The sequence below is a fragment of the Siniperca chuatsi genome, linkage group LG11 (genome assembly GCF_020085105.1).
Source record: "Siniperca chuatsi isolate FFG_IHB_CAS linkage group LG11, ASM2008510v1, whole genome shotgun sequence".
Classification (NCBI taxonomy): domain Eukaryota; kingdom Metazoa; phylum Chordata; class Actinopteri; order Centrarchiformes; family Sinipercidae; genus Siniperca; species Siniperca chuatsi.
Genome location: NC_058052.1, coordinates 8,274,640 through 8,285,295, shown reverse-complemented (window position 1 = coordinate 8,285,295; position 10,656 = coordinate 8,274,640). Strand labels below are relative to the sequence as shown.

Genomic DNA, 10,656 nt, shown 5'->3' with positions numbered 1-10,656 from the left:
ATATATGTGGCATTAAAAAGGACATTTTCTTTGATATCGATCAGATTTGATTTTCTGAGCTAACAAAGAGATGTGTTACTCTTTGAAATAACGTATGACAACACTCAAGTAAGGACCAACTTTCAGCAGCCTAAAGTTCTTTAATGCCAAGATTACCAGGTCATGTGATATGCGCAGAATCAAAAATACGCAAGTGCATACTTAATAATAAAGTATTTATTTGAAAATAATCGCAGAGATGCTGTTGTTTTTACCTCCCTTTTCAGTACTGCGGTGCACTTGAAGCTGATTTTAGAAGCCAGACCACTATGTACCCTGCACGGCATGTGCCAATATCTTGAGTGCGTAAAATGTGGCATTACAAGTATCCTGGAGTATCCATAGAGATTTGATAACATTTGCAAAAGCAAACTCACACCTCGTGCTAAAAGATTTCTTTGTGGAAAGAAATACAGTGATATGTTAAATATTTCCTATGATTCCATAGCCTTTGCGCATAAAAAAATACAACTAGCCTAATTTAAAGGCCCTGCCAGCGTCTCTTTATTAACATTAAAGACATACATTATTACTGATGACAAAAACAAAGTTCTGACTGGCCTTGAGAGCTTCCAATGGAGCTGAACACTTGCTATCTACACTCGTGTACCAGATCATTCTTACAGAGTTAAGTTGTGGATGAAGAATTTCTATGCGTAAAAAGTAGATATATTTATATATTTCTTTAGTTTATGTCAGCACCTTTTCTTTGATGCCTGGAACACTCCAGCTCCTGCACTCTGGCTGAAACTGAAATGGCAAAAATACAGTCCAGCTTGGAGTCTGAGTGATAATCTCTACTTTGTGCATCAGAAATAAGCGTGTCTCACTGAACCCCAAGATAAAGCAAAGCTCCCAATACTGTTTTCTACCAAGACGTCCAGCATTGGCTCTGTGAGATGCAGCAATTACTGCATTACTGACAAGATGTTATTACTGTATAATGAAGAGTGTGTGTGAACAGTTACAATAAGATGCCCGAACTTTGGGGAATTGATGGTTGATTTTCGCTCCCTACCAGAAACATCGAGTTTGATCTCCATCAGGAATATAAAGTACTGTTATTGTTAACCTGGCATACATATATGTCACTTTACCACACACGTGTGTTTGATTGAAAATCACAAAGAATACACAAAGAAAGAGGGCACTGTGAAGAATGAGAGAGAGGGGGAGAGGGTGAAGGACGCCCTGCCTGGAAGCTGATTGGCCACTTGACATGCGCTGTTGATTCAGGCGTCCACCGTGCAAAAAGATAAGATAAAGGCCATATAAAATAACAGAGATGCGCATCCATCCGTCACTGTCAGCTGCACATATACAGTGTCTGCTGCCTCCAGCTACGAGAGAGGATTAACAAGGACGACTGGCTGCCCCTTCATCCAAGCATCACCTGTCAAGTAAGTGCAAATATATGCATCCATCTGAGTTTTTTTTTTATCTATTATTTGATCTTTTCCAGATAGATTTTCTAGATAGTGGTGCAGTTACATGCTTATTCTGCCTCCCTTTATCACTTAACTCTTAAAGAGGTAAAAACCTGCACTGGAAATAAGTGAAATCATTTCAGCAAAGTGGTAGATTTATAAACAAGTTAAGAGGCTTATGGAACAATTAGGGAAATACGATTTTCAGCTTAAAAAAAGAAAAACTTCTAGAAAGACTCTTTAAAACATTGTTTCCTTATTGCAAACTCTTGTTAAATAGTTGTAAATGCTCTTTTACTTTTGTGGTTATGCATTAGAGTTTTGATTATATTTAACGTACATTTAAATTGCACAGGATGTCTCCTAAAGTACGGTGCGCCCCCAATGACCTGCACACACCCAGAGACGCAGTGACGCTCAGCAGGTTTTCTGTTCGCAACCCAGTGAACGAAGCTGGTGACGCTTCAGAAGACTCCAGTGAAAATGTGCCTCGAAAACCACTGACTGTTATCGGAGGGGAAGCCTCCTCAGTGAAAAATCGAAAACACAAACCCAGACGTGAGAAGTCTGGACAGCGGGGCAGGCGCAGGATGAAGGCAAACGACAGAGAGCGCCACCGGATGCACAACCTGAACTCCGCTCTGGACGCGCTGAGGAGCATCCTGCCGGCACTGCCGGAGGACGCGAAGCTGACCAAGATCGAAACTCTGCGCTTTGCCCACAACTACATCTGGGCTCTGACCGAGACTCTGCGCATGGCCGACCAACTCGGACACACGCCGGATTACCTACCGGTGGGATCTGATGAAAGCAGCCCAACAAGTGGCTTATCTTCAGAGTTTGGTTATGTGACCTCACCTGACTTTGACCCAACCAAGTTCTACACGTCAGCTCGTGAAATGAACTGTAAGATTTTATCAAGAGATCAAGCCAGTGTTATCCCTGTTACATTTTATTTCAAGTCATTCTGTGGTGAAAATGATCTCAAAAACACATGGCACTGTTGACTTTTCATGACGTCCATCTTTTTATGAGGAACTCTTAGTGACTGCCCATCTGTCAAGGGTCACATAAAACACACAAGTGCTGCTGCACTGCTCCCTATGGGGTGAACACTTTTAGGCATGTTGCACTTGCAGACACAGTGATCAGTGATGTCAGAGCAAGTGTCATTGATTGAGATCCTAATGGGCCAGAAACACATGCTTCTGCCCATACAGAGCAGTGCAGCAGCGTTTCCTATCTTCAGTGTGAATTTATTCTTTAAAAGCACTTAAACTGAGTTCAGAAAGAGTCACAAAACTGAATTGGTTCAGAATTACTGTTTAAAAGATGAAGTACTTTCCAAAGTAAGCCTTAACTGTCATTTGAGGCTATTTCTGCTATTCATGTTTTAGAACATGATTTCATGACCACTTGCACTCACAGTTTTTGCAAAGCAATCTTAAACAGTTTTGATAAAAGACCATGAAGCACAATCAATGATTTAAGAAGACAGAGATAATTGGTGCAAGCTAAAATATTTATTTGGTAATGATATTCAAATGTGGTTTTGCTGCATAAAAGTAGGTCTATTTATTTAATAAAACTGTAGAAAACTGTCTCTTGGGGTGAAAAGTTGTCTGGCTTTCCATTGTTTCCATGATTCAAAAGAGCGTAATGAACATATACAAAGACAAATATTACTTAAACACAGTGGCTGTCATTCAAATGGGAAAATATTTTTTTAGGGAGAGAAAAAAAATGAATGCCATCACCTCATAGTATTCATCGAGTTTCCTTTAGATGCCAAAGTTAATGTGCAAATCAACATTTTCAAAGATGTGGTTCTTTACTGTCCTACCAGTGACTGTACTGAAGCATAATGCGAGAGAAGACCATTTTCGAGTCTCAGGAGTAGCATGAGCTAAATGTTGCGATGTCTCGGATTACGTCATGGTGTCCTATCGTGGCGTGCAGTCCGAGGCTGAGCTCAGTGAGCGCTCTACTTGGGGAAGACAGTGACCACGTCGTAGCCCTCGGGCGGAGTCACTCGCTCGCGTGCGTGCTTCTCGCAATAAATCTGGTCCTCCACAAAGAAATGTCCCTTCTGTTTTAGGTTGATGTCACAGTCTGTACAGGTGTAGCACTCGGGGTGACGGAACTTGTCCCTCAGCTTTACCACCATCCCCCTGAAGCAGAGATACAAAGATCACATTAAACTTGATTAACACAAAATTCTATACTTTATCCAGACACTAATTCATGAACTGCTGCCACAAAGTTGGATGCACACTAATGACTACATCAATGAATGCTGTAGTGTTAAGATTCCCTTAATGGGAACTAAGGAGTCCTAACCATGAAAAACTGCAACAGTATACATATGTGAACAGGGTTGACATACATACATACACATACATATATACACAACCTTTGGCATTTTTATGCCTTTATTACAGGCCGACAGTAGAAAGAAATGGCAGGAAACAAGGGAGCGAGAGATGTAACGAGCGTTCCGGCCAGACTCGAACCATGGATGATAACCCCTAAGCTACGGGGGCCATATATTGTATGTCATATGCCATTCTGATTCTCATATACGGTTAACTATGTAAGATAATAGTGTGTAGTCTTTATAGAAAATGAGTCATAACCTGAACCAGGGCTGATATACAATATTTTTCTTGCTACTACAGACGTTTCATGTAATTTATGCAAACAGTTCAAGGTGTAGAAATGATTAAATTAATTTTCATATGTTTCAAAATGGCACAGTCTCTACAAAGAATGAAATGATTTTATTGTACAGTATTTCACAAGACTATATATCTTTAAACAACAACAACACAGCTCTGTAAATAATCCTAGAATCAAAAAGGGTTATTGAGAGCGTCTGGGCACACAATTAACCCCTAAGTGAGTAAATGAATCTTAACTAGACTTGAGCAAAAGCCCTAATTATGCAGTCTGCTGAAAAGCATCTACACAGATTTTAAGGAATCAAACTCAAATTAAGTAAAAAAAAATGTATAGAATATGTTTTGGGGAAAATCCACTGAAATAAGCACATTTCAGGGCAAGAGGACTTCAGGTCAGACTACAGCTGACACATTTGTCCTGTGGTCTTAACTAAATTCAGCCACAAGGTGGAGACAAACGCCAAACAGAGACAACAACTCTCTGGGGCCCTTTGTGTTGCATCACAACATTTTGTCACAATGTGAACGTTTTCCAAGAGTAAAAACACTAAGCAAGATAAACAGCAGGTGTCACTGAATCTCCCGAGGGGAAAACTGAAGGCAGGTCTGTGCTGATACTTGAGGTTTAGGTTCAGATGAAGCCATAAATTACTCTGGTACACTTCCTCAGAGCTGCAAAATAAACATGTTATCTGTAAAACAGTTCTGAGGAATCATAAAATACTTACACAATCCCGGATCCACATTTGTCACAGGAGGGTAACTTCTCCGTGTTCCCCACTGATGATCCAATCTTTGTTGAGGGTGCTTTCACACTCCTGAACCCTGACGGTTTATCAGAGTCACCTACAAACATCAGACACACAGAGATGAACAATTTTAACATACTTTGAGGTTTCACTGGTTTTATACACCTCTATATTTCTTTTCATAGGAGGTTGTCATTTTAAGCAATGAGTAATCAGGAACATAACCAAAAAACCCAAGAAATCTCTTATCTAATTAAAAATTAAAGATAATTGTGTACCCTTTGAGGAAGATGTAATGACTGGGATCCGTACCTGTCTCAAGAATCTCCTGAAGCACTTTGAATGAAGCAGACTGTCGAGGAGGCTCATCAGACTCTTGGTTCTCCTGCAGCATCTTGTAAACCTCTGAATCTGCAGCTACAGGCGGCCGCTTGGCTGTCTGCGATGGATCTGATGGAGCTCTACAAAGCAAGTGTGTACATTAAATATGTCTGCAGGAGTCACGGGATACAAAAATGTCAGAACCTTCTCAGGTGACAACACCTTGCCTTTTCATCATTCCTGATGTTGATTCATGAAGAGCATGGCTATAAAAGTCCAAGAGATCACAAAACCTCTGCTTATTGGTGTCTCTTGCTCATTTTCATTTGGACTTCTCTTGGTCTCAGACACTTTTTGATGTTGAAAAATTACACTTCTGTTTAGTACCTAACAGAGCGGAGATCTAAGACAAAATGTTGTCCAGCATTTTGTTTTTCTTTATAGTGATATAGTTAATAGTGTTATATCTTCATTCTTACCTGGCCTTAAAGGCTGCATTAAGTGATACAATTTGATTAATTTATTTGACTATAGCTACTAATGATTTGTAAAGATATCCCCCAGCCTTTTGGGAGCTGGCCTAAATCTTGCAAGCTCAGATTTTGCTGAGCAAACTAATCTATAAAATCTACTGAGAGTGTTTTCAATCAATAAAATAATTGATTCTTTGATGCACTGCGATTCTTTCTTTTAAGATTAAACATTGGAACTCTTTGATCAAAGTTTTAAAATAGTGCTTTTCAAATTTAATGTTTTTCCTGAATATGTAGCGTAAAAAAGTAGCTTTAATGTTAAAGATAAAAAAGTACTAATAATGTTGGGTAATGGTAGATAAATCTGTTGGGGGTTGTTTCAACCTAATGGATTGTGAAACATAAGCAGTACACAACAATAACAAGTGGGCTATATGGAACATTAAGCTAAAGCATGTAAGCAACCTCAAGGGCAAACTTTGACCTGCTCTTTCTGATTTAAAGGTGATGGTATGTGGACATACGATACGTTTTATGGATCTGTGTCAGTATTCTGTCCTTAAAAGCCTGGATTTTCACTCAGTGTTGCATTAGAGCTAAGGGTGTGTGATATGGGAAAGAAATCCTCACATAAATAATTGTATGCTATACATGCTGATATAGTACATTTTCTGGAAACTCAGACTGTCAGACCACAGTCACCAAAGGACACCGTCTGGGCTGCCTTTGTGAGGGCAACATATTACTCATCAAAAGTTTAAATGTTGTTATTTTAAAGCAACAATCAAACCTATAACATCGTCAGATTTTTGATATTGATGAGGTGAGTCAAAAATATAGTTTTATTTTGTCACTGATCACCCAGCTCCAACTTCTCTGTAATCCTATAACAGCCCACAGAGCAAGCAAACGTCCATACCGACTGACCCTTTTAAACTCAAGCAATGCATTTTTGGTAAAGGTCACAAATAGCAGTGCATTTGCTTTGGGGTCTGTCTTGACTTAATCTTGACCCCCTTGGGATCCAGTCTCAACTTGGATGGGACTAATGTGGTGTCATTTCAGGCTTAGCTTACTTCTTGTTGGGCTCATTAGCTGTAGCCATGGTTTTAACTTCGTCCACAGCGGAGTTGAAGTTCTTGATGTTCTCTGAAGAGTAGAGACCAGAGGGGTTGTTGTACTGGTTGGTCACAACTTTGGAGCCAAAACCAGTGAACGGCAGAGCACTCCTGTTGTGGGTGGAGCCTATATGTTTCACCTCCTGCAAATACGAATGTAAAATTGTACTGTTAGAGTAACTGAGCAACAGGTGGTGAGTGCAGGTATCAGGTATTGTGAAATAACTTGCACACTGTCTGAAACATGCAACGCTGGTAGTGCCAACTTGATGAAATGGTGGTCACAACTTTTGACGCCTTCAGATGAACTCATCTTATTTAAGAATTCTTTTTACGAGCTTGCACAAGTACAAACCTGCAGTCAACATTTTGATATTAATAACATTACTCAACATTTGAAAACACCCAACCTCTAGTGTTTAACAATGAATTCAATAATGTTGCAACTGCAGACTTTGAAAACTGAGATTGTTCAACTGAAAATGTCAAAAACAGTCCAATTTGCTTCTTCACTGCTGCTTCTAGTTTGACTCAAAGTCACATATAATTTGCACAATAATATATGACTATGGATTATGCCTTAATTATAGCTAACGGCCTTTAAAGACAAACATGTCACGACACTGGCATGCCATCCAAGTGAGCACATAAATACCACCAAATCTAGCTCATACTTCACAGCGGTAACACGGAAATGCCTCCAAATATAGCTCATGCTTCAAGCATCTGACATTTAAATTGCAGAATACCCCAGAGTCTCTGCAAGCAAGTAAACTTACACAAAGAAACTGAACACACTACTGTAGCATTGGCCAGTGTTACAACAGCCTAAAAAGTACGAAGCAATGGTTTCAAGTAATAAAACAGTGAAGAGACATCAAAGTGACAGACTCCAGACAAGCGCTTGAAACATGTGTTATTGAGTGTGAGAGAAAGATGCACAACATCTGTGACTTGTGAAACACACAGAGCCGGGGACACATCACACCGTTTCCTACATGAATTCACACTTTGGCCTCAACTTTCCCCTCAGCAGGCAGGAACTGAGGCTTGCGTCAGAACTTGGCTGATAAACTATCGTCTCCTAGGAAACTTCCTGTTGGGAAGTAAACAATGACTTCATCATTGGGAGTATAAAAACAAAAAAAAAAACAACAAAAAAAAAAAACAACCCACAAGCCTCTGTGGGCGAAGTGGGAAAGAAACGTGCAGGCTTCCAGAAACTGTATGGCTACCTGTAAATGGGATTTCCCAATTTCAATCTAAATGAGAGAGTTGAGGGAGTCATTTTAAAAGCTCAAGTCCTACATTTAGCTTTGATATTGAGACAGCAGACACGCACCCGCGGCTCTGATGCAAGATTCATCTTGTACGGATGTGTCCTCCCTTCCTCAGATGATAGCGGTGACCACATTTTAGTTTCTGACCTGCATAACAGAGGAAGGACAAGAAGACTTCGTAAATATTGTTGAGAAATGCTGAAATCACAAAATCATCATACACATATTGGCTTTAAATATGACATACCTGGATTATTTTTCTATTTCTGGGTGTGGTTTTCTGTGTAGCTGTACGTGAACATATTATACATGCGTCTTTGAATGCAACAGACCCCTTGCAGGTATGTTCTTTTGCTTGGCTTCTTCGACAGTTTACCCCACCCTGCTTTCAATACGTTCCTTCTTAATTTGAACAAACATATTTGCTTCAACCTGCCTGTTGAGTCCATTTCAACATCTCTGCTGCTTGAGATCATCCGCTACCAGAAAGTTATGATGTAATGCACCGACAGGACACAGGATTACAACATAGCTTAGCATACATACACTTCTCAAACTAAAGATTGCAGTAACAGATTACAGACTCGCACTTTAAAAGCCATGACTAAAAACAACGTCACTCCTCGCACACCTGGATTGTGGATGAGCTGTCTCATATTACTCAGTGTTTTTTAGGCCTGCGGCTATGCAGATCAGACTGGCACATGTTGCTACGTCCTACCTGTCTAAGGAGAGCACCATCTCCTCTATGCACCCCTTGATCTTGTTCTGCGCTTCCAAGTGAGTCATATTCTCTGTCGGTTCTCCGTCGATAGCCAAGATCATGTCTCCGATACACAGGTTGGCCTGGGCAGCTTTACTCCCAGGGGTGACCTACAACACAGGAAACATAACTGATAAAAAACCAGCAACTTTTGGGGCTGTATATGAGCTTGGATTATATGGTTTTAAGGTATCTGACGCGTGCAGAGGCAGAGCTGTACTTTTACATCTTTTTAAAAATCTATTTCCAAAAGATTCTTTAAAAAAAATAAAAACACCACATATGCATAAATAACTTGAATCATGAATATGTGGGAAACAACTTTGATTTACAGTCAGATACAACCTTATAGTCTGAAACCATGTTTTCTCTTCAGAGCTTAATTCTACTGCCGTATTGTTTAACTCTGACCTTCAAGGACCTTTACACAGTTTTCATTATTTACAGTCAACACAAGCAAAGTCACTTGCAGAGAGGTGTTTTCGGTCAGTGGCTCAGGCTGAGAGCTACCTCAAGGATACACACTTTATCAAAGATAATGGTTTGTAGCAGAAAGAGACTTACAGTCCAGGAATTCACTTTTCCATGGGTGGAGTGGACAGACCACTGTAACACCATTTACAACAGGAACAGCAGCCTCCACTCAGGCAAAGTACACAGTGGAGAGTCATATTCTGATTCATTACTGTCACACTGTAAAGCATGTATGATACCTAATAAAGCTTTGCATTTATGAATACCGTGCTGTTGTAAAGTAACAGAATGGGCTTCAAAAGCATCTGTAGACATGATGAAACAACACATTTCGACTATTGTTTTGTTCAACCTGTACACTAAAGTTTACAGTTCCATTAGAAACAAAAACAAACAAACAAAAACCCACAAATAGACAGAGACAACAAGTCATTATTGCCAGTAGCTGAAAGTACAAGTAACCCCCACAGAAACAACATACCGAGACTGTAACGATAACGTTAGCTAACGTTAGCTAAATTAGAGCGATATCAGTTTAGCCTCTGTGAATTAACGTTAGACTTGCGTTAAAACTAGCTAACGTTAACTAACGTTAAGTTTCTATCAGTCTGCCTCACAGTAAAGTCGAGAGGAACAACGACAGGTTAAAGTATGGTCGGGACAAGCCCAGGTGTGGTGACATTGAATTACAATGTAGCAGCTAACAGTAAAACTTACCCGGGAAATAGTCAGTGGCTGCTCGAAGTCCTTTCCCCCAACCAGCCTGAATCCCCAGGGTCCAGGTCCCTGCACTACCACCCGGAGAGGCATAGCGTAAATGTTGGTTTTCAACAAAGCCGACTGTGTTTTTAAAGATCCGTCTCAGACCAGCAGCTCACTTGCTACTGCATATGACATGTGCTGTGATCGATAGTCTAAAGTCCCTGCCTGGCTGGCTGGCTGGCTACAGCTCCGCTGCATGAGAGGAGGGGGTGGACCCTTTGGTTACAGTTGGACGAATAACGTTAGATTTTGAAGTTTCCACGCTGATAAGTGAGAGCACAAAGATCGTGTATTGAGAAAATGGATCACTCCGAAATGTGTGTGGGGAAGCTGACCAAGCTTCCAGGGATGTGAGGTGATTTTGTCATAGTGGTCACAGTCAGAACTGTAACAATAGGACCCACGACCAAGACTTTTAGATAGACTTCTACATTTTTCTTAAAAGACCAAAAACAACAATTAAGTGATCCTACATATGTGTATCCAAAGCCCAATAAAGCTTATTCCTCTGAGCCAAACACTATTAAAAACACATGCATTAGTTGCACAGGGTGACATGTACTCTCAGT

General features: G+C 40.3%; 2 protein-coding genes across 2 annotated transcripts; one reads left to right on the top strand and one right to left on the bottom strand.

The window, feature by feature from the left end:
• Positions 1-1,202: 1,202 nt before the first annotated feature.
• On the top strand, positions 1,203-3,216 carry neurog3 (neurogenin 3). The gene is made up of 2 exons (XM_044215295.1): positions 1,203-1,439; positions 1,822-3,216. The coding sequence occupies exon 2, from the start codon at positions 1,823-1,825 to the stop codon at positions 2,471-2,473; it is 651 nt and encodes a 216-aa protein (XP_044071230.1). The 5' UTR covers positions 1,203-1,439; position 1,822; the 3' UTR covers positions 2,474-3,216.
• On the bottom strand, positions 2,970-10,325 carry pdlim1 (PDZ and LIM domain 1 (elfin)). The gene is made up of 7 exons (XM_044215292.1): positions 10,043-10,325; positions 8,810-8,961; positions 8,151-8,235; positions 6,767-6,951; positions 5,209-5,357; positions 4,876-4,993; positions 2,970-3,637 (listed from the first exon to the last, which is right to left on the bottom strand). Exons 1-7 carry the CDS (start codon positions 10,133-10,135, stop codon positions 3,451-3,453), a joined length of 969 nt encoding a protein of 322 aa, XP_044071227.1. The 5' UTR covers positions 10,136-10,325; the 3' UTR covers positions 2,970-3,450.
• Between the last annotated feature and the right edge of the window lie 331 nt (positions 10,326-10,656).

Excerpts from the sequence above, each read along its gene's own strand:
- neurog3 (XM_044215295.1), top strand. The coding sequence starts at position 1,823 with ATGTCTCCTAAAGTACGGTGCGCCCCCAATGACCTGCACACACCCAGA.
- pdlim1 (XM_044215292.1), bottom strand. The coding sequence starts at position 10,135 with ATGCCTCTCCGGGTGGTAGTGCAGGGACCTGGACCCTGGGGATTCAGG. Across the intron at positions 8,962-10,042 it reads AGCCACTGACTATTTCCCGG|GTCACCCCTGGGAGTAAAGC; the intron begins GTAAGTTTTACT and ends CCTGTGTTGTAG. Across the intron at positions 8,236-8,809 it reads ATGGTGCTCTCCTTAGACAG|GTCAGAAACTAAAATGTGGT; the intron begins GTAGGACGTAGC and ends TCTGTTATGCAG.